Source organism: Chiloscyllium plagiosum, unplaced genomic scaffold (genome assembly GCF_037043375.1).
Source record: "Chiloscyllium plagiosum isolate Xiang-an unplaced genomic scaffold, Cpla_swu_hap1 HiC_scaffold_19, whole genome shotgun sequence".
Lineage (NCBI taxonomy): Eukaryota > Metazoa > Chordata > Chondrichthyes > Orectolobiformes > Hemiscylliidae > Chiloscyllium > Chiloscyllium plagiosum.
The window spans coordinates 24,702,937-24,727,662 of record NW_028270157.1 but is presented as its reverse complement, the minus strand read 5'-3'; the positions used below and the strand labels follow the sequence as shown (position 1 = coordinate 24,727,662).

General features: G+C 39.6%; 1 protein-coding gene and 1 long non-coding RNA gene across 3 annotated transcripts in view; one reads left to right on the top strand and one right to left on the bottom strand.

Annotated features, from left to right (window-relative positions):
- The window catches only part of LOC148146736 (uncharacterized), an 18,583-nt gene extending 15,685 nt beyond the window's left edge, over window positions 1-2,898 (bottom strand). The window contains exons 1-2 of one of the 2 annotated variants that reach the window (XR_015760402.1): window positions 2,275-2,898; window positions 866-1,129 (exon numbers count right to left, since the gene is read on the bottom strand). This is a non-coding gene — a long non-coding RNA (uncharacterized LOC148146736). The remainder of the gene's footprint in view (window positions 1-865; window positions 1,130-2,274) is intronic. The other variant, XR_015760403.1, reaches the window with a different exon arrangement.
- The window catches only part of alx1 (ALX homeobox 1), a 26,022-nt gene extending 1,296 nt beyond the window's left edge, over window positions 1-24,726 (top strand). The window contains exons 2-4 of the mRNA XM_043709693.2: window positions 7,921-8,225; window positions 14,719-14,847; window positions 21,209-24,726. Coding sequence (XP_043565628.1) covers window positions 7,921-8,225; window positions 14,719-14,847; window positions 21,209-21,529 — 755 coding nt within the window. The 3' untranslated portion in view covers window positions 21,530-24,726. The remainder of the gene's footprint in view (window positions 1-7,920; window positions 8,226-14,718; window positions 14,848-21,208) is intronic.

Genomic DNA, 24,726 nt, shown 5'->3' with positions numbered 1-24,726 from the left:
GTTTGGCAACCGGGACATATGTTTAAAGTTCAAGTGAATGAATATTCCCATTTTAACGACACACGCGAAAAAAAATTAATATTGATGTAAGTAGTGTGCAATATCTGCAGAACCCCAACTCCCTTGTCAGACCTCTCATCGCTGAGTTAAAATGTAACATGGTGATAAAGCGTTGTGTTGCTTGTTGGTGTTCCAGGGTGCTTGCAGTAACAAACCAGCGCACTCCAACCTAGAATTACAATTTGTGAATGTGAACTCACAGGTTCTTTTTAAATCTGGCGATAAAATCCTGTGAGTGCTCTTGAATATACTTGAGTGCATTTTTTTTTAAAAAGTCGACCATTTGGTCCACTAATGTACTACAGGTAAATTGACAAATTCACTTCCCAACGTGACCCCAGCCTTAACTTACAGATTCGTAAGTGACCGAGCGGGTTGTATTAAACAATGTATGCCGGCCTCTTTTCTTGAACCATGCTTCGTACAACTTCTTAAGAGTCAACCACACTAATTGAAGGCTGGAGAAAGTTGTATCAAAGTCCAAGGAAAACGGCCAGCGTGCAAGTTGTTCGATACAACTGCTTAACCGCGCAACAATCAACCACATTGACTGATGGCTGGAGTCACATATAGGCCAGGCCAAGCTCCCTGTCCAAAAGCACGGGTCATTAAACAAAATCGCTCCCCCACCACTCCCCAACGCAGTACTAATGCCCACGACCTGAGAATTAATTGAAAAAATAAGTAATTGAGGACCTTACATTTTAGGCTTCACGATGTACTGCTCAGAAGTAGAGGCAGAAATCAATCTGTTCTGGATTAACTTTAATCAGTACAAATATTAAAGCTTTTCAAAATGAATTACCTCAAAATACAGTTGCGTTCAACAGGCACTTTGAAGAAATGTATATGACAGATACGACTTTATTTTTTAAAAAAAAGACAAGGTTAATGAGGATACGAAAGTTCTGCAACTTTGCTTTATGATGGATTCCTTTCTCAGTATTGAGCTAACTGCCCAATATTTCACCTCCATCTTCTGTCTTTGGGCGCACATCGGTGAAAGTGGCTTCGTGTGCTTGAGTTAACATTCTAACTTTATCGCCCTCTTCTCCCAAATATGGTGAACCTAAAAAAAAATGTACGCTGTAATGCTGCATTTTTATAAAGCCAACTCAAATCTGACTTCTTGCGGGGAAAGAGGGATTTTGTTTTGCAAAAAGTAGACTCAGAAAAATAGACTTGCGCCGGTCCTCAACAAACGCAATAAGAGATGCCATACAAGTTTTGTTAAAGGGGTATTTGAGGAATCAGCTATTTTACTTTACAAAAACATGCCAGTGATGAAAAAAGGGTTAAATATCATTAAGTTTCGTTTTACACGTGTAAAATATCGTTATATGTTTTGTAAAAGTTAAAATGGAACTTACAAGTACGTAAAACAATCGGCTGAAGGAGTTTGAATTAAACTTACGACAGTTCTGCTAAATGTAAATAAATAATGGGGGTGTTGGGTGAGAGTTTTCGAAACTTTGGTCTTAAAGAGCAATTTTTAAACATAGATTTTTGTAACTGTGCGCCTTTTGGCGATTATCAGCATCGTCTCTTCGTTAAAATGTCCATTTTTTCAATCGTCCCAGTGGGAGCGCAAATTACTTCAATTTTAAAACTACATTTTCTTTGAACAATACGCACCGGCGATCTAATAGCTAATTTAACTTTGCTAAACAAATCAGTGAGCAAGAATTGCCTGGAAACTTGGGCGTTGGTGTCAGGTAAAGAGAACAGTCCTGTGGCTGGGCCTGATACTGCGTGAACCCAAATAATTTGTAATAAAAGGGTCAGAACAGAAATAAGGTGATGAAGACAGCAACAGTGTCACCAATTTTATTCGATCATATCTTGTATTTTTCTGCTTCATTCTCAAACTATAACTAATCCTTACACGAAGTGGGAGGATATTTCTGACCTTTCTCAGAAATTAACGAAATTGCTGGCAATCCCTTATTTTCCTACCGATTGCAAACTGTGGATGGAACTGTTTCATAAGCCCACAGAGCAGAATCAATTAACCACAGATAGATGGTCAATCGTAATTCCAGACACACATTAACCATATCTACCATTGTGGGATGCGAACTAGGCTCTCCCAAGCAGAATGTGGATTTTCAGTGCAGCGATAATACCACTGATCAGCACAGAATGGGCGATAACTACTACACTCTCTATAACACCTCCATCCCCAGAAGAGGAATAAAATTAAACTGTACTTACTGTCCTCTTATGCCATTTTCCTGTTGATCTGATGGCGAGGAACTGATCCCTGAAGCCTAATGTGAAAGCACTTTCCCTGGTTGTCCCGTAGGGCAGATACCATCACACAAAAGTTTCCTTGGAGCATTTTATCCCTGAACTCCAGGCTGTTTTCCCTGGAGTGTAGCCTGGGGGGGGGGGGGGGGGGGGTGACCTTATAGAGGTTTATAGGATCACGAGGGACATGGATAGGATGAATAGTCAAGGCCTTTCCCCCTGGGTGGGGGAGTCCAAAACTAGAGGGCATAGGCTTAAAGTAAGAGGGACAACATATAAAAGAGACCTAAGGGGCAACTATTTCACGCAGAGGGTGGTACGTGTATGGAATGAGCTGCCAGAGGAAGTGGTGGAGGCTGGTACGATTACAGCGTTTAAAAGGCATCTGGATGGGTATATAAATAGGAAGGGTTTAGAGGGACATGGGCTAAATGCTGGCAAATGGGACTAGATTTGTTTAGGATATCTGGTCGGCGTGGACGAATTGGACCGAAGGGTCTCTATGACTCGAGGATTTAATCACACCCCAAGCTCTTCACACGCCCTGAACCCGGATGAAGAGTTACCAGACAAAACCCGAAACTGCTGGAAAAAAGTCAGCATTGTGGGGGTCACTGGACCCTAAATGTCATCTCTGTTTGCTCTGCACAGATGGGGCCAGACTTGCTGGGCGTTTTCAACAGTTTTCCAGCTGTTTTCTTTATTTCTGATTTGCAGTGTCCGCAGTTCCTTTTTGCTTCATGAAGAATAAAGATCCTGGATAATAACAATCAGTGTAAATGTATACAGCTATTACACACCACAAATTTAATCTGATTAGCGGGTGTCTCTGATTTAAAAGCTTATCTTTCTGAATTTGCAAATAAAGGATACCGACAGCTCTAGCGTAGTTTGAGGTTTAGTTGTACAACTTTCGGAACCGTTAAAGTAACGCACGGATTATTGAATGCCGAAGCTTTGGGAGTAGTAGGCGGGAGTTTGTAAGGTTCACTTACACTGGAGAGAAAATGTTGCTGCATTTAATCTGAACAGTTATGTCATAAAATTCATTTATTGTTAGGGCGCAGTATGTAATAACTCCCAGAAAAGGTTGTAATGCGGATTCTGTGCCCTGGATTCATATAATTAGTTTGACTAACAGGGAAAAATAAAACGTAACGCAGGGAGAGAGAAGGTAACTAGTGAATATCTCCTTTCTTTAAAAAAAAATCAATTTTCTTATAACGGTATCCAGAGGGAGCGGATTATGTTGTCACTATTAATCTGCCAGTTAGAAAATTTACAATAAACACGCAGTGAGATAATAAGGTTCCGACCCAATTTGATGCGGGTTTCCTTTGCGAAACAGTCAACAGCCGCGTTTCCATAGATCCTTAAATCAAGTTGATAAAAGCTGCCCCAGAACTTGCTTTCCCAAGTTGCTAGGAACACGGTGAACTCGGTACACTGGGCACTGGTGCTAAAGATGCTGCTGAAATATCGAAATTAGTGTTTTGAAGTCACGTTCGGAAGATACCTGACGCTAAAAGGAGACAAAGTGGGAATATGAATAATAAAGGAAGTAATAAAGAGGTGAATGAGCTAAAGATTCTCTTTGTTTAGCGATTAGTTCTGTTCATGTGCGAGTGAAGATTTCCCTCCTCCCAAAGAGATACAGCGTCCACTCTGAACTGTTTCCAAGAACTAAACTCATTACGTTTTACGAACTGATCATATAAATGTGCCAGTTAAAACAAACACAATTTACATATTAGCAGTAAAAGTTATGCATGGTCAAAAAAATACAAAGATGACCCACTTTGCAAACTAAATTTGGTCCAACCCTGTACAACAAAATGTAACTGCAAGTCAATAAATTCTCTACTTAGACTAATCATCAATCAAACCTCGCAAATTTTGTAACACTGTATCAGTAAGTTCCTTTCCATGACCATACCAAAGCAAAATAATGCAGACGCTGGGCTTCTGAAATAAAAGCAGAAATCGCTGGAGAAAGTCAGCAGACCTGGCAGCATCTGTGGAGGGAAAAAGAAAGTTAAAGTTTCAGTTCCAATATCACTCTCCTTTGAAACTTTCTCTGACCTCTCCATGACCATCTTCAAGTCTAAGACTGACTTTCCTGTCTGTATCTCAGCTTAGATGCCTAATATTGCATGTGGGTATATGTTGTATATGTGCCTGTTATATGATCACAGTCTGGAACCAAATTTTCTTCATATACGTGTCTTTTAAATGCACAGCTTTTAATGTTATGATATGAATACTGTGGTGTTGTTCTACTCAGCTCTATTGTATTGCTGATTTTAGGATGTGATTAAATTTTTCAGTTGAAACTGATATATACCACTCATTTCCCAGGTTACCAGGAGAATGTTGCTTTATAAGTCACTTTTCCAAACTCAGATTTGTATCATAATCAATCTATGCAACTAAAAATTTTGTTCCACCCATAGGCAAGTTTATTCTCACATGTATGTTAATTATATAAAACTTAGAATGACAACAGGAATCCTTCATCATGTTGCCTTTTCATTGAATGCATTGATATTCCTATTATAATTGTCACACACACACACATATATATACTGCCAGCATATGAAATTTAAAAATCTTTATCATGAAGATCTTGAGGCTATCTGGTCTGTGAACTTTGTTTTCCAAATTCAGACTTTAGTTATCCCCCTTTGAACTTATGGGCAGCACGGTGGCACAGTGGTTAGCACTGCTGCCTCACAGTGCCAGAGACCTGGGTTCAATTCCCGACTCAGGCGACTGACTGTGTGGAGTTTGCACATTCTCCCCTTGTCTGTGTGGGTTTCCTCCAGGTGCTCCAGTTTCCTCCCACAGTCCAAAGATGTGCAGGTCAGGTGAATTGGCCATGCTTAATTGCCCGTAGTGTTAGGTAGGGGGGTAAATGTAGGGGAATGGGTGGGTTGCGCTTCGGCGGGTCGGTGTGGACTTGTTGGGCCGAAGGGCCTGTTTCCATACTGTAAGTAATCTAATCTAACTTATAGGCAGGGTGTACCGTGGGTGAAGAGTTGAGGCCCAATTTGAACTATGTGAGTGGATGAGATTTGTTTAGCTGAATTACATTCTTGATGTCCATCAAGATAGGAGGATACCTGGAACAGTCTGCACATCTCATCAAAACATGGATCCAGCCAGAACCCTCCAGCCAATGTTCAGTTGCTGATAATGTCCTGTAGATATCCCACAATTTCTGTTCCTTATTTGAGATCCAATTCACACCATTTGAGATTCTTTCCATGAGTTGTTTTCATACTCTTTAGATCTTTTCACTCTATTTCATTGCCTGAATGAGGGAATCTTCACACTTTTTGGCCACTCTTCACTTCTTTATAATATTTCAATAACATTCTATAGAAGTGATTAACCAATCAAACTTGAAAATAAAACCTGCTCAATTCAGAAGGGTAGAGTCACAGAATCAGGGAATGTAATAGCACAGGGCAAGGCCATTGGACATTCCAAATTTGCACTGGTTTTTTGTTAATCAATTCTCAGTCTCAACCTCCATTCTTTCCCCAATCTCAACACACCTTTTCTCTTTAAGTATTGATTCAAGTCTTTACTAAAGGTTGCAGTTGAATTTGTTTCTACACAACTAAGAAATGCATTTTACACCCTAGATACTCATTGAACTAATTTTTCCACATTTTGCTTTTGGTTCCTTGTTAGTGCTCCTCTGGTAGCACTTTCCAATCCTGTAAATATAATGTCCCAGCAACCAAGGACAGGAACATTACACCTGGAAGTTCCTTTCCAAGCCTCGCATTACTTTGACTTGGAAGTGTAGCGTCATTCCTTCACTATTGCCAAGTCACAATTCTGGAAGTCCTTCCCAAGCAACTTTGTAGGTGTACCTACAACACACAGACTGTAGTGGTCGAATGTGTCAACTCACTACTGGCTTCTCCAAGGCAATTAAGAATGGCCAATAAATGCTGGTCTAGCCAATGTTGTCCACATCCCATTCAAGAATTAAAAGAATGGCACTTAGCCTGTATCCCTTGGTTTATGATCTTCCACCCATTGGAAACAGTTTCCCATTGAAGAGTCTACCAATTCCAGCCTGTTTTTAAATCTCTCCACCAAATTTCTTAGCGAGGACAATTCCTGCTTTTTTATTCAGATTGTCTACATAACTGTAATTCCCTCATCTTGCATGTTATCCTTCTAAATCTTTTTATACCCTCTCCAAGCTTCCTGAAATGTGGTACCAAAACTCCATATGTTTTCCTGATTTAACATAATTTCTCGGATTTTGTGCTCTGAAGTGTACTCCTTTTTCTAAAGTACAGAATCTCAAAAGTTTTATTCACTGTTTTGTTAAACTGGCCAGTGATCTTCAAAGCTTATTGCACAATAACTCTTCCAGGTCTCTCTATTTTCAAATACTTATAAAAATGTGCCATTTAGCATGAAATGTCTCTCCTTATTCAAAAGTATATTAATTCACATTTCTCTGTATTAGATTTCATCTGCCCCATATCTATTCATTCTGCCAGCTTGCCAATTTCCTTCTGATGTTATGCCTATCTTCCTCATGTTAACTACATTTCAAACTTTGTGTAATTTGAAACTTTTTATGTTGTGCCCTGTACCCTCAAGTGTAAGCTATTAATATACACCAAAAACAGCAGGGGGGCTGAAAACTGATGAACTTGTGCTCTTTATGAGGAACTTCAACCCTTTTTCATATTATGAATCTGGATACAAAGTCAACGGATCCTGCAAGAGTTTTATTACTTGTTGAACTCCACACACATTTTTTTTAAATAGGCAAAATCTATGATGGGAGGATGAATTTATATAATTAACTCAATTACCTCCTTTTTTTGACAGAACATTTTCCCCATTCCTTTAAAGGAACTTACTTATCTTTCAGCATTCAGTCTTGAGAAGAGATCTATATGTGAAATATTGTACATATTTATAAGTCAAGCTTTGAAAAAAGCTTGAACAATCTATCCAAAAACAGAAGTTAACTTAGGTGTTGAAGATAAAAATGAACCATTGGCGTGGGTTATGGGTGGTCACCGTCTTTGTTATTTGTTAAACAGGCTCTGCCGTGCATGTGTATATATCTTGAACTTCTGTTCACTTTCACAACCTGGACTATGATGCCTGTTTATAAAGTATTATAATGTTTATAATGTACCTAGTTATAATGTATTAGGAGTTACAACATCCATTTGTGGCATTAGAAATTGCAGCTGACTAGTAATGTATGTGTAGAATATTGCTATTGAAAAGGGGATCAGTTTATACACTAAGTATTTGCAAAGATATAACTTTTGCAGCAAAAATTGGGATTGTCTTATTTGCTAGGACAATCTACATTTCAAAATCTATTGCATTTGCTTGCTTTTTTTAACTGGATGCTGAAAAATTGTCTTTTTCTGCTTATGTTTAAGTTTCTGCAAAACTCTGCAATATGTTTTGCATATTAAATGTCAGCAGTTTGTAACCTCTTTATTTTTTAAATCATATTGTTTGGTAGTAAAGTACTAGAGGATATAGTTGGCAAACCTCATAGTGCGGGTTAATTCCTACATAAGTTGTCTGATTATTTTCTTTGTCATCCAGTCAATTACAGCGTTTCAAAGTCGATGGGCCAACCTGTGTGTTCTGAACTATCAAGACCCATTGAAAACTACTGTAACATGAAGGTTTCACCGCCAAAAGGGCTAGAGGAAAAATCCATCGGAGATCAAAGCATTGATAAGAGTGACTCTAATGTCTCTAGCACGAAGAAGCGGAGAAATAGGACAACATTCACCAGTTTACAATTAGAGGAGCTGGAGAAGGTTTTCCAGAAAACCCATTACCCAGACGTGTATGCCAGGGAGCAGCTGGCTCTACGGACTGAGCTCACAGAGGCGAGAGTACAGGTAAATCATTCAGTTTGTTATCCCTTAACAAAGATTTGAAATGATGTGGAGGTGCCAGTGTTGGACAGGGGTGAACAAAGTTAAAAATCATACGACAACAGGTTATAGTCCAACAGGTTTATTTGGAAGTACAAATTTTCGGAACTGCTCCTTTGTCAGGTAGTTAACTTTGTAAAACATGCTTTAAAAATTTATTTGTTAACGTTATTCACAATTGTGAAAAGTTAATATAGTTATATTAGTGAGTTAAACACACTGGGTATCATAATGGCTCAGTGGTTAGCATTTCTGCCTCACAGCACCAGGGACTCGGGTTCAATTCCACCCTCGGGTGACTGTTTGTGTGGCGTTTGCCCATTTTCTCTGTGTCTGCATAGGTTTTCTCCAGATGCTCTGGTTTCTTTCCAGTGTGCAAAAATGTGCTGATTAGGTGGATTGGCCATGCTAAATTGCTCATAGTGTCCAGGGATGTGCAGGTTAGGTGGATGAACCATGGGAAATGAAAGGTTACAGAAATAGGCTAGGGAACGGGAAGGTGGGATGCTGTTTCTAGGATTGGTGAGGACTGAATGGCTTGCTTCCACATTGTAAGGATTTTATTAAGTAATTGGATTGGTGTATTTAGGAGTAGCGCATTTGTAACACTTTGATAAGTGCTAGTTACCAAACAATTGTACTGACCTGAATGTTTAACTTTACAAGTGTGGAATCCTATTCCTCCTGAGGTTCATTAGTTAGGATATTTTAGAAATGTTCTTAGCTTTTCTCTCTGCCTTTGTAAAATCTCTCCTGAAGAAGGGCTTATGCCTGAAACATCGATTTTCCTTCTCCTTTGATGCTGCCTGATCTGCTGTGCTTTTCCAGCAACACATTTTTAAGCCCTGATCCCCAGCATCTGCAGTCCTCACTTTCTCCTTTGTAAAATCTCTCCCAAACTCATATCTGTCATCCCATTTTTTGTTTTATTTTCTGCACATGATTTAAATTATTTTTGGCTTCCAGCTTTATATTTCCTTCGTTCAGACTAGGTGTTGGTTGGTAAGGATTCTTCAGGTTGAAAGTGAAAAACTGAATCATTCAAATATATTGCATAACCTCAGATGTTGGATTAGGACATGACTCACCACAAAAGACAGCAAAGGCTGAAAGGGTGACATTTAAAATTTGATATTTAACAAAAAAATTCCTCAACTCTTCAAAACACAGAGGAGTGAGATTTTAAGTTTACTAGTTAAATTTCAAGACCAGAGGACTTTACTGGCTGTAATTAACAATTATCGTGATTAAAAGAATTCTTACAGTACTAATTCCTAGTCTTAAATATCTGTCCATGGCTTAATTTGTCTCAAATCCATAAAATCATCAACTTCAATATAAGGCACGGAAATGATGCTTTTGCAAAGTGAATGAAGGAATTCCACAACTTGGATAATCATTTTTGGATATTTGAATTTATAATATTTAATAATAAATCAACCCTTCCTCTGAAATTTCTAAACTATACTTACACAATAATAATGGGAAAGACCATAAACCTCATTGTTTTTTGACAGGAATTCTACCGGATAGCAGGCACAACAGTTAAAGAAAGATATACTGTTGATAGCTATGAGTCAACTTAAATCATGCTAGCTGCTGTGTATATTTTGACAGTACATTTTCTCATTTCCTGTAATAACATTGACAATAGGAGAACTTATTTTTTAATGCATCATCTTTAATAAGTATAACTCATCTCTGTGCATGTATATCATGGAATTGAATCTTAATGTCTATTGATACATCAGAATCTAATTTCCAATGAATTTTGGCATTAAAATAGGGTACAGAAACTTGCATTTATTTGTTTTAATTCAAAATTTACTCACAGATCTTACAATTAAACTATATCATGATTAATACATAAGTACAATAATTATCTCTACTGAATTAAAAATAGGTTTGTTAAATAGTTAAGTATGACTCAGGCATCCTCAAAAGGTAGGATCTTTTTGAGATATTTAAAAGTAAAATGCTGGTATTTAGTTATCAAGTCACAAATGGGAAGTAATGAAACTAATGGTACATGTTGCAGAACGTCATCTGATGAAGTATCACTTCCCTCAACCATCATTCATTCAAGAATTTGGACTGTGAGCTATTAAGTTGTACTCTTGGGCATGCACTATTAGCTTACATTGCTGTCAATATAGCACATATGGTGAAATAACCTTAGAGTAGCAATTACTACAAGAGTTGAAATATAATAGCTGAAATTCCACAGATTTGAAAACTCCAGCTTCCACTTTTTAGAATTTATCAATTTCAGCAATTTCCTGATATTTTACAATTTCTTTCGGGACTGGCTGAAACATCAGCAAGGAGAAAGTGAGGACTGCAGATGCTGGAGATCAGAGCTTAAAAATGTGTTGCTGGAAAAGCGCAGCAGGTCAGGCAGCATCAAAGGAACAGGAGAATCGACGTTTCGGGCATAAGCCCTTTTTCAGGAATGTGGATAGTGTGCCACGCAGGCTAAGATAAAAGGTAGGGAGAAGGGACTTGGGGGAGGGGCGCTGGGAATACGATAGATGGAAGGAGGTTAAGGTGAGGGTGATAGGCCGGAGAGGGGGTGGGGGCGGAGAGGTCGGGATGAAGATTGCAGGTCAAGGAGGTGGTGCTGAGTCTGAGGGTTGGGACTGAGAAAAGGTGGGGGAGGGGAAATGAGAAAGCTGGAGAAATCTGCATTCATCGAAACATCAGCAGAACAACATCGCACACAGTAACACATAGAACAACATTAACTTCTTGAACCATTCTGGAGGAAGGCTTCTCTAACTTCAGCATTTTGTTGATATAAGCCACATAGTACTTCTTCATAAAGAAAAAGATCATGGGATACAATTATAAAATGGATTGTGGTTGGAATAATACCTCACAGTCAATTAAAAACATTCTAATGTTAATAGGTGAGATCAACAGTGCAAGTGCAAAGTTGTTTCTGAGAATTTTGCTGAAAGCTGTGATTGTAATCTCTGAAATCATTAGTTGATGGATTCAGTTAATTTGATTGTAATATTTTGTGAAGATGACTCCTAGTTTTTCAAGTGTTTCTGCCATATAAAAGAGTATTCCCACCTCTGTTTTGTGATGAATGGGGTACTTCAAGACATGTTAAGGAGGGTTAATTATTCTTAGCATAAGATGACTTTGGAAAAGGAAAAGGACTTGCATTTATACAATTACTTACTTGATCACTGTATAACACTAACCACTTTCCAGCCAATTAGCTTCATTTAAAGTGTAGTGATTATCACAATGTAGAAAATGTTAACATTCTGCACATTGCTAGATCCCACAAACAGAAATGTGAAGATAACTAGATCATTATTTTATTATTTTGACTGAGAGGTAAATATTGGCAAGGACACCAAGGAAAATATTGCCTATTCTTCTTTGAAGAAGTGACTTGGGACCATTTGCATCGCCTAAGGGTAGAAGAGGTCTTGGTTTTACATCATATTTGAAAGCCAACTTTCCCTTGCTCTTAAAGTGAAGCTAACTGTTAAAGAGCGTACTGACTTGGTAGCAAGGACTTGACAATCTTTACAAGGCCTCCCCGACCTTCTCTATTAGTATATAAAGATTTCCATGTTAAAGTTCGAGAATTAGATTACCTACAGTATGGAAATAGGTCATTTGGCTCAACAAATCCACACTGACCCTCTGAAGAGTAATCCACCCAGACTCATTCCCCTACCCTATATTTATCCCTGACTAATGTACCTAACACTATGGGCAATTTAGCATGACCAATTCACCTGACCTGCACATCTTTGTGATTGTGGGAGGAAACCCATGCAAGACACGAGAAGAATGTACAAACTCCACACAGATAGTCGCCTGAGGTGGGAATCAGAACCGGGTCCCTGTTGCTGCGAGGCAGCAGTGATAACCACTGAGCCATCGTGCCGCCCTGTTGTCTGTGGACACCCGGAAAATGCTCTCATTATGCATGTGCACTACTCCCTCCAGTAAAATCATCTCAAATCATTCACTCACATTTATGGTGCTTATTTGGGCGCCACCATGTTTTTATTTACTGGCAGAGTGTTTCACAAAGTGAGCATGTGCAGAATTTCTATATGAGCAATGTAAACCTTTTGGTGGTGTCAGGAGACACAGCATCAAATTTCTATCAAATTGTTTTGTTCGAAAATCAAGAATCAACGAAGCAAGACCATTAAAAGATTCAATGTTTTTGTTTTCCTTGCTTTCGACAGACATGTTGTGAATATTTATGAGCCTCTGCTATATTATGCCAGCAGGCTAGGAGTTGCAAATTGTTGTTAGCGCAATCTCTTCAACAACAGAAAAGACATAAAGGAGATAATTACTGCTTTTAGCATGACATGTTGAGGAGAGAATGCCAAGAGTTTCACAACAGCCACAGCATTGGATTTGCTTCCCCCTTCTCCCAGAATCTGTTTCTAATTATCTAACAAACTCTGTGCCTCAACTGCTCTACGTAGAATATCATCAAGTCCTTAATATGAACGGTTGGGCAATCTCATCAATAATTGACTTCCTAATGCCTTCCACGTTTCAGAGTTAGACAATTTATTCATGACAGAGATCCTGCCAACACTACCATGGGGCTTTGAAACTGACTATCATTTGGCCTATTACATTAAACATCTTACACAAAATCTTGTGGGTTTTGTTTTAGTTTTAAAAGTATGTTTAATTCTGGTTCACTTTAATTTGTTATTTTCTAACTTTATTTGCATATAATGTCAGTTTAGCAGCGTTTAGTAACTGGAAATGAAGTATTTTATCTGCAATCAAAGAAAATAAAGAACAGTGAATACAGTTATAAATTCTCATTTAAAGTGAAAAGTTATTTTGGTCCCTAATAACCAATTAGGTCACTTTAATGTTGGCGTTTGTTTTAGATTTGATTATGGGAGACTAGTGCCTGGGAATAAGCTTCAGTTGCCTTTGTTGTCAGTGAGGATCATTATCCTGCTTTCTCATGGGGTCTATGGTTCTATCGCTAGAATGGGAGAGAAAATTAAGCACGGTGGCTCAATGGTTAGAACTGCTGCCTCTCAGCGCCAGAGACCTGGGTTCGATTACAGCCTCAGGCGACTGACTGTGTGGAGTTTGCACATTCTCCCCGTGTCCGCATGGGTTTCCTCCCACAGTCCAAAGATGTGCAGGTTAGGTGAATTGGTCATGCTAAATTGCCCATAAAGTTAGGTGCATTAGTTAGGGGGAATGGGTCTGGATGGGTTACTCTTCGGAGGGTCTAGCTGGGCCAAAGGGCCTGTTTCCACACTGTAGGGATCTAATCTAAAAATTAAGCAGTGTAAAGTTGAATTGTGAATGTCATTCTTCCATTATACAAACTAAACTAGTGTCAATGTATAAGTGTTTTTCCCTGCCTTAAATGAACTTGCAATTACATCGGGCCTTTCTCAACCTCAGGATTTCTGAAGCACTTTATAACCAAGAAATACTTTTGAGGTGCATTCATTATTGTGAGAAATATGGCAACTATTTATTGAACTGTAAGCTTCAACAAACAACAAGGTAATCAAGGCCAGATTGTTTGATTTTGCAACATGATTGAGTGTCACTGGATCACCAGGAAAAGTACCTCTGCTGTATGTCCCTTTGTGAACCATGTTTAATAGTACTCTTTTTCAAAACACGAGCAGAAGGTCTTTTATATTCATTTGGTTTAACAGCTCATCCAAAAGATACCACCAGTACCTCTGACAACACAGTACTCCCTCAGTCCTGAACTGGGAGTAATAGCTTGATTTTTGTGCACAAGTCCTGGAGTGAGACTTGAACCCTCAATGTTATAAGTCAGAGACAAGACTGCTATCCCACCATGACTGACTCTTCAAACAAATTGTGAGCTACAAATTTTCTATGTATGATAAATTGTTTTGTAAATTTGCTTTTGGCTGTAACTTAAAATGGGCAATAGTAAATCTACAGCCCATTTGTACTCTCAGATTTTCTACAATCTCCCCATTTCCTTTTGCCCTTTTGCTATTACTGCCCAAAGTTATCTTCCTATGTGCCTGTAAAGCACATATTTTCAACCCGGGAGCTATGAATTCATTAGATTTTTATATTTACTCATTTACATTTTTTTTGCTCTTGGACTGTGGTTCTGAAAATATTTTCTTGGATATTGAAGTTGTTTTCATTGGTGAGCTGACACTGACTTTTAAAAAAAAATTTAAGGTAGAAAACTCTGTGATTTTGTCCATATTCACAGGGTTTCCTTGGCTTGCTTCAGCATGTTCAAGGGATCTACCACATAAGAAAGTATAAAAAAGTGCCCATTTGCAAAGTTTTCAGAAGATTTCCCTGATTAAATGTCCCACCAAATGAATGAGCTCCATTTCTGCTATGCAGCGTATCTCAACATTAATCAGCAATCTGCCAATTTCTGTAATATAGGAAATTAGAACTGCAATCTCTTATTTCTTTGCAGGTTTGGTTTCAAAATAGAAGAGCGAAATGGAGAAAGAGGGAACGCTATGGACAATTACAACAAGCTCGAAACCACTTTGCAACCTCCTATGATGTCTCTCTTTTACCCCGGACGGAGCCTTATTCACAGGTTGGTAGAGAATGCAACAGTGCATCGTGTTACACTGTAAATTGACAAATAGTCTACCCATATTTAAAACAGGATCATAAATAAATCCTTTCAATAGCTTTAATGGTATTTTAAAGTATAGTGTTTGTTTTAGGCATATGTATTTACTTGATTTGGTTATGAAGCTCCCTTCTGGAGAGATAAAATACAAAAATAGAATACCAGCTACTGCTGAACTTCAATGGGTTTTGGATTACTTTCGTGGATGCAGATAATAACATAATATCAGTCCAATCTGCATAGTTCCACACACACTGTGAACTTGACCGTTTCTTCTGCCGGCTCCACCTCTGTGCCCACATTTTCAACCAAGACACCCAACCACCCAGCAAGGACCCCTTCTCCTACCTCCAAAACACCCCATCCACCTGAACACCCTGTGCTGGCCTGTTACCCACCCTTGACCTCTTCATTTCAAACCACCGCTGTAACATCGCTGTAGCCTCAACCTGTCCAGCTGCCCCCTCACCCACTTCAACCTCCCACCCTCACAAAATGCAGACCTCCACTCCTTCCACTCCATCCCCAACCTCACCATCAAACCCGCAGTCAAGGGGGTACAGTAGTAGTGTGGCGCACCAACATCTACACTGTTGCAGTCAGGCGCCAACTTGCAGACACCTCCTCCTACTGCCCTCTTGATCATAACCTCACCTCCCATCACCAAACCATTACCTCCCAGACCATCCACAACCTCATCTCCTCTGGGCATCACCCATCCACAGCCTCCAAACTCATTGTCCGTGAACCCCCCCGATTCTATCTCCTTCCTAAGATTCACAAACTTGACTGCCCTGGTCAACCCATTGTCTCAGCCTGCGCCTGTCCCACCTGAACTCATCTCTTCCTACCTCAACACCGTCCTGTTCCCCCTTAGTCCAGTAACTCCCCACCTACATTTGTGACACTATCCATGCCCTTCACCTCCTCCAAGATTCTCCACCAATACCTCACTTTCACCATGAACATCCAGTCCCTATGGACATCGATCTGCCACGACGAAAGTCTCCAAGCCCTCTGTTTCTTCCTGTCACGCCATCCCAACCAGTACCCTTCCAGCAACACCCTCATCTGCCTGGCTGAACTGGTCCTCACCCTCAACAACTTCTTCTTCCAATACTCCCACTTCCTCCAAACCAAAGGGGTAGCCATGAGCACCTGCATGGGACCCAGCTATGCCTGCCTGTTTGTTGAACATGTGTAACAGTCCATCTTCCACAGTTACACCGGCACCACCCTCCAGCTGTTCCTCCGCTACATCAATGGCTGTATCAGGGCCGCCTCGTGCTCCCACAAGGAGGTTGAACAGTTCATCAACATTACCAACATCTAACCACAGACATATATTACAAGCCCACCGACTCCCACAGCTATCTACACAAGCCACCTCTTCCCACCCTACCTCCTGTTAAAGTGTCATTCCTTATTCGCAATTCCTCTGCCTCCGCCGCATCTGTTCCCAGGATGACGAATTCCACACCAGAAAGTCCCAGATTGTCTCCTTCTTCCACGATTGCAAACGCTCTTTCCATGTGGTTGATGATGCCCTCCAGCTCATCTCCTCCACTTCAGGCACCACCACACTTAACCATCACCCCTCCCAAAGCAACAAGGACAGAACCCCCCGGTCCTCACCTTCCACCCCACCAAACTTCGCATACAACGCATCATCCTCCGCCACGTCCGCCACCTCTGCCACCTCCAAACAGACCCCACCACCAAAGGTATATTTCCCTCCCCACCCCTATCAGCATTCCGAAAAGACCATTCCCTCCGCAACTCCCTCATTCGGTCCACACCCACCACCAGCCCACACCTCCCTCCTGGCACCTTTCCCTGCCACTGCAGAAAGTGCAAAATCTGCACCCACACTACTCCCCTCACCTCCGTCCAAGGCCCCGAGGGATACTTCCACATCCATCAGAAATTTACTTGTACCTCTACCAGTGTCATCTACTACATCAGTTGTGGTCTCCTCTACGTTGGGGAGACAGGACACCTTCTTGCAGATTGTTCAGAGAATATCTCTGAGACACCCGCATCCATCAACCCCACCACCCCATGGCTGAACACTTGAACTCTTCCTTCCACTCCATCAAGGACATGCAGGTCCTGGGCCTCCTCCACCACCAAACCACTACCACCCGACACCTGGAGGAGGAACGCCTCATATTCCGCCTTGGGACCTTGCAACCATGCGGGATAAATGTGGATTTCAATAGCTTCCCCATTTTCCCTCCCCCAACAGTATTCCAGTTCCAAGCCTCCAACTTGACACTGCCCTCTGACCTATCACCCTCTCCCTCACCTTCATCCACCTATCGCTTTCTCAGCTACCTTTCCCCAAAGCCCATCTCCTCCGACTTATCTCTCAGCCCCGACCCACCAGCCTCATTCCTGATGAAGGGCTTATGCCCAAAACATTGATTCTCCTGCTCCTCGGATGCTGCCTGACCTGCTCTGCTTTTCCAGCAACACACTCTTGACCCTGATCTCCAGCAGCTGCAGTCCTCACTTTCTGCTTTTAAGTTACATCAGTTCACACATATGAATCAAATCGAATACACTAACAGCATTAACATGACTGAGCATTTGATCTTTGAATAGTGCATTTATTTTGACTTTGGACACGGACAGTTCAAACAGGGTAAGACTCCATCTCTCGTTTTCAAAAACATTAAAAATATTTAATATCAAGAAAGCTCTTGTTCATTTGTCATGTGATTAAGTACACCCATCTGAGGATAACAGAATCTTTTGCAATGCCTACAGGGTAAAAATAGATAGCAACGTTTACTACATGGCAAAGATGTGCATATTGAAACTAACTTGGATTTTTTTATAACGTTCAAGTCATTTACCCTTCAATGCAGTCAAAAAATACCCCACAATTAAGTCCAAAACTTACTCAAATCAATAACTTTTCAGGATTACAAGGCGTGTTCTTTTTCTATTCAGGTTTCTCTTCTTTGCTTCCTCATAAATGCTGGCTATTTTTCTAAATCTTGTGTATCACTTTTGCTGTGTTACAGGACTAGCATGATGAGCTGAATTGTCTCCTCACTAGCAAATTCCATCTCACTAGGCTTTTTTTTGCCCATTCCATCAGAAGTCAGCATTATCAGATTTTCAAGATGACAACAAATTCATTCATCTGGAAAGTCAAGGGCAGCAGATATATGGAAACAGCACCACCAGTAAATTCCCCTTCAAACCACACACCATCCTGAGTTGGAATTATATCACTGTACCTATACAATTGGCAGGAGAAATTGGAGAACCAGAGCTCTCTCAATTATATACAGTTTTCCCAGGGGATGGGTGAGAGTGGGTGGAAGGAATTGGGGGGAATCAGCTGCTTCAACAGACTAATGGATTTCCCAGACGAGGGTGTGGTGCTGGAAAAGCATGGCAGATCAGGCAGCATCCGAGGAGCAGGACAATCAAGATTTTAGGCGTAAGCCCTTCATCAGGAATGAATCAATTCTCCTGCTCCTCGAGTGCTGCCTGATCTGCTGTGCTTTTCCAGCACCACACTCTCGACTCTGATCTCCAGCATCTGCAGTCCTCACTTTCTCCTAATGGATTTTTCAACCAAGGATAGGTAATGAGGGCTGATCTGCTATTGACATTTTTAGGCATTTCAATGGTTGACACTTTTACTGTTTTTTTGAGAAACTCGAAAGCACTGAATGAATGACACATTTTAAAAAACATTATTTTATATATCCTGTTATCTGGCTATTTTCTTACATGTAAAGAAGAGTCATTCTGGGCCTGAAATGTTAACTCCATTCCTCGCTCCGCCGATATTATCAGATCTACTGAATTTCTTCAGGATTTTCTGTATTTGTTTAAGTTTTCCAGCATCCCCAGTACTTTGCCATATTTATAATGAAAACACCATACCTTTTGTTTCGGGGCAGTGAAGTGAGATGCGGCATGAAGGTTCTTCGGGTATGTATGGGGAATACCGTTTGATTTGAAAGTGCTGGCTCTCTGATCTCTGATGTCTCACTCAAGTGTATTAAACCCTGAGTCCTTTAAAAGTCTACCTGATTCTCCAACAATTGCAGACGTGTAGCTTAAGACTATTTAGAGTCATAGAAATGTACAGCATGGAAACAGACCTTTTGATCCAACTATTCCATGCTGACTGGATATCCTAAATAAACCTATTCCCATTTGCCAGCATTTGGCCCATATCCCTCTCAACTCATCCTGTTCATATTCCCATCCAGACGCCTTTTAAATGATGTAATTGTCACTGCATTTGTCTGTCTTCCTCCTTTTTGAAGTGTCATTGTCTTGATCCTTTTTTCCCCAAAGTTCCTAAACAATGCAGCAGCTTATAAAACAGGAATTTGCGCTCCTCGAACTCAAGGAAATCAGCTTCAATGCTGAAAAGAGCATCTCTTACAACCACAATTACCCAGAATCCAATTTCTGCAATGGAACTGGCTAAGTCAGGACAGTCGGGTTGGTCTCATATCCAAACCATCCTACACCCTTAAAAGAATGTGGTGAGAATCAGAGGCCATGGAAGTGTGTTTGGTCATCCCAGAATTTGGATCCTTCTTGCATCCCAAGTCATCCAAACTCATTGAAACTCCAGGTCACTTACTTTCCAACTTCTCGATTTTAACTGTAGTTGATATATTTTCTTTCCGGTTAAAAAGAAATTCTGATTCTTTTTGTTTTTCTATGTTGGTCTTTACTTGCTTTTTTTTCTGTCTGCATTTTCTCTTCAGAATCTTTTATTCTTCTCTGCACCCAGTTCATCATTTTAGTTTCCATAATGTCTTCTGTCATTCGCATTGTTTCTCTCTCTCTTTCTCTGCAATTTCTGAAATATTTCTGTCACTCACAGTTCCTCTTTCCACTGATCATACCATCCCTTGAAAGCAATACTGGTCTCCCTTTAGCTGCCAAGCAACTGACTGCCTATTATTACCTCAAAATGTTTTTAAAATCTAGAAGTAAAAAAAACTGTGTAGAAGTGATTTTGACTACTTCATTTATGTCCTTTCAGGGAATCAAACATGTTGTCCTGACCCAGTTTAATCCAATGCTATTGTGTGGCTGACTTTTAACAGCCCGTTGAAGTAGCTTAGCATACATCATATGCAGACAGGCCAATGAGTGCTGGGCAATAAATACCAGTGCTTGCTAATGGCATCTACATCCCAAGAACATTGTTTATTTTAAAACTAAAAGAATGGAAGTGGGGATCTTTAGTTCCTCAAACATATCTGTGTTTCCCATGGCAAACAACTTTTGCTTTTCACATTTCAGTCCTTTCATTCTCTTCATTAATTTTACCCTGTCTGCCGAGATCTTTTACAATGAAGACAAGGAGCACTTCCGCATTCTCTGAGTTCAGGCATTCTCAACTGTGCTGCAATGGAACAAACACCTGTGCTTAAGCAATGTATATTCACTGACCCAGGCATTCTGGTTGGGTTCAACATGAAGCCAGTTCCTTTTGATTCTTGCATGGGATGCGACTATTGCTGGCAATGTTGGCATTTGTTGCTCATTCCTAGTTGTCCTCGAACTGCATGGCTCTTTAAGCCATGTCAGAGTGCAATTAGGAGTCAACCACATTGGTGCAGTCTGGAGTTAGGTGTAGTTCAGACCAGGTAAAGATGGCAGATTCTCTTCCCTAAAAGACATTCGTGAACCAGGTGGATTTTCACAATGGTTATATGGTCACTGTTAGACAAATTTTTCAGTCCAGATTTTTATTGAATTTAAATTTCACTATCTACCATGGTGGGATTCAAATTAATGTTCTCAGAACATTAGTGTAGAGCTTCTATATGACAATTTCAGTGATATTATAACTATGCCACTGCTTTGACATTTTGACCGGCAGTTCTGCTGGCACAATTTCAGGATCTTTATTATAAAGAACACTTTAATTTTGGTTTACTGGGAATGTAATAGGAAGATCCTCACATGAGCAGTTAGAACATTAAACAGAAAAAAGCAGATTTTAAATTCTTATAATTACAACAAAGAATTGACTATATTCAAGAAGTTATTTATAGAAGGTAATAGAAGCATGAGATTTTAAAATTAAACATTTCCTCCATGTACTTTCTTTATTAAGTATTACCTGGGAAAACAACACAGAATTCTGTGTGATTATTTTTTCCCTCAGTCAATGAGGTAAAAGGATCTGTATTGTAAAAAGTTAAATAATAATGCCAAAGAAACAATGTGGTTTGAAATTTTACTGGGTTTCCAGCAACTGCTGAATTATAAGTCTGAATAGAAGATTGATACATTCATGCTCTCATCTGTTTTCTTTCCTCAGTTGCAAAACAATTTGTGGGCAGGCAATAACTCCACTGGCTCAGCAGTTTCGTCCTGTATATTACCACGTGAATCATCCCCCTGTATGTCACCTTACCCTCACTCACACAGAAATGGCACTTCCTACATGGGCATATCAAATCACCAAAGCCAGTTCAATCAAGTTGCTCTCAACAACCTATTCAATGACTCAGTACTGTCTGGTTCATCTGATGGACATGCCTTCGAACCAAGGCCAGAGTGTGAACGGAGATCATCAAGCATTGCTGTGCTTCGGATGAAAGCCAAGGAACATACTGCCAACATATCATGGGCCATGTAATGGAAACTTAATGAAAACAGAAAACAAATGATTAATGAACATATCTGGGCCATTCTGCTCCTGGAAAACTTTAATAAGCTGCTACATCTTAAATAAGGAAGTAGTTGAATGCACATCAGAGGAGAGCAATACACAAGGTTTTCTTGTAGAGCTCTTTTAATACTAACACAGAGTACCAAATCAAAAGCTAAGTTGGTTGATCAAATGTTGTGTGTGGCTGTTTAAAGAGCGTACTGTACTCATTGAAGCACCGAGTTTTAAAATGTATCAGGATGCCATTTGGTTCAATATAATAGTCTCAGAAAGCAATCTTCATCAGCCCCATTCCTCTGCCTTTAATTTATATCCTCTTAGCTCTCCTTTCTCTTATATTTATCTGCCTCTGATTTAGAGGCTATTTGGCTTACTTCTTGCACCACTGATTCTGGCAAGTCTCGACAGGTCCTATCAACCTTCTGTATAAAATAAAATTCTGAAGCTTTTCTTGTTTTACAATTTTAATATTCTTAATTCAAATCTCTTTAATTACTGATTCACTGACAGGTGAATGTACATGTACATGATCACACTTCTCAGAATTTTGAACATTTCTGTTAGACTTCCTGTTAACCTTTTCACAACAAGTCTCTGTAAAAAAAGTCTCCTCTTAGTTTAAGCTTCTCATTTGTGATATTTTCCCAAGGCCCTAAAGGGGCCTAAATTGAACATAATATTCAAATGGTACCACTGACAATGCTTCAAGTATGCTTAACGTTATTACTTAACTTTTGTATAAAATCCAGGATCACACTTTTATCTGTCCTGCCATCACTAACAGTCTTTTTCACTGTGAAACAATTTTTGTGTGATCTGCAAATTTTTATATTGTTTTCTTTAAACCCAAGAACAGATCATTTTTATATAGAGTGTTATTGACAACTATATGTTCCAGAATGGGTTGCCTGCCAATCTTACTCATGCTAACTTTTGGAACTGAATATTCCCAATGCTAATAATAAAATCACTGTTTGAAAAACATAACACCATTGTTGTGGAAAGCATCCACATCCATATGCAAACCATTTACAAAATTATTATACGGCAACATTATGGTATGTTCCAATAATGTTAGTTTGAAGACACACTGTACATGAACACTTTAAAACCCCTTCATATTAAAAGTTTAAGGGCTGATCTAATTGAAGTGTTGAATATGATAACAATATTTAATAAGGCATATCCTCCATTGATGGAATCTAAAAATTACAGCCAGACTGTAGGAGTAAATCCATTAAGCATTTTTTCACACAAACAATACTGAAAATCTGGAATCCTCTTGGCCAAAGTCCATTGATGCTGGGCCAGTTTAAATTTCTACAACTGAGATTGCTTGATATCTTTGCCCAACTAAAATCAAAACATATAATGATACATGAAGGTAAACTAATAGATGAGCCACAATCCAATGGTGGGGGAGGTAGGATTGCAACTCAGCGGCTGAATGGCCTACTCCTGTTCCTCAGTAATCCCTAGTGCAATCAATTCAGCAAAATAAGGTTCTCACATTTCAGTAGTAAAGTCCAACATGTGCTCATTTTTCTATTCAATACATTTACAAAATAACAAATTCCATGTATTGATTTAAAAATAGGGATGCATTTATTGCTTATTACTATTTCTGTTCCGTGATGACATTTCTATATGTATCACAGAACTTGCCTATACATTTAATTAAAATGTTCAAATTGGCTGAATATTCTTTTTAAAATTCTGTTGAAGGAAATAAAGATTATTAGAAGATTTCCTTATAAGAGAGATCAACCATCTCCAATCGTTTTTAATGTAGCTCTGGGGAAACCTCTGTTAATTATTGGAGCTGCATGATTTTTTTTTCGGAACTGCAAGAAGGACAGCTTCGGTCTGAGAAATCTAAATTCTGATTAAATTTATCTTGTGGAATACTTGAGAATTAAAAATCACTGGTCGAGCTTTAAACTGAACTGATGGAAAACTGCTGTGACTGTTATTTATCATTCCTTAAAAGGGTAAAATAACACCAGAGGTTGGCTCAATGGGGGTTAAATATTTATTCCTTGATGCATTGTAGTTGCTTATATCTTTAAAAATAGCTTATTTATTTTCTCTGTTTCAAGCTGACATTTGAGAAAATGAATACGACAATATTGAGGTGAAATGCCATTTTTAATCTGATGTTTCTCATTGGGGTGGTGTTGCTGGGGATGCTGGGGAGGGGGGAAGGTGGTGGATTTTACTTTTTAGCCCAAAGTGATTGTGACTCAGCCATAAATAGATTGAGGACAACACAGTGAGAAAGTGGCTGCCCCCCCCACTTGGGAGGATATCCTGCCTCCCAAGAGAGGCCACTGAGTCAGAAGGCCAGCAGCACTCCATTGCTTTCCTGGACTGGCGGCCATTGCTGGGACTTCATATGATCAGATCCCGATGAGGAACTATGGAGTAGAAAGTTTAAAAGCTTAGTGGGGTCAGTCAGTCAGTCAGGCTTCTTAGGGTGGTTTGGGAGGAAGAGGGCACAGCCCAGAGGTTGTGGGGTGGGTCCAAATGAAGATAGTTCTCTTTGCTGAGGGTGAGCCCCAGCTACCTTCCTACATGATATGGCAACCCTCTTTCCCTTGCCCACCCTACACCTGCCCTCAAACCCCTGGGACTGGGGTAATGGCTAATGTGTAAAATTCAATTTAACAATCTACAGATCAGAATTTAGAAGCACAATTGTAACTTTCAGGCCATTACATGCATTATATCAAAGGATGAGGAGCAGAGTTGACTTGACTATATTTATCCCATTAGAACCACATTTTAAATTTTTAATGTCATTAAATTGATTTAAAAATTGAAAGGGCTGGAGAAACTCAGCAGATCTGGCAGCATCACTGGAGAGACAAACAGCATTAACATTTTGAGTCCAGTGACCCTTCGTCATAACTGACTTCTCTCTTCAGATGCTATCAGACCCGCTGATTTTCTCCAGATTTCAGATTTCCAGCATCCACAGGTTTTGTTTCCATTAAATTGATTGCTTTAACATACTTGAACACTGAAGCTTAACTGAGCACTAGTACAGTTTGACTATATTATGGAAGTATGAATTATTTCATCTTGCGCTCAATCTAACCTTTTTGTGATACTTTGGAATTACAAGATTTCTTAAACATTAAATAAACATAATTTCTGCTCCA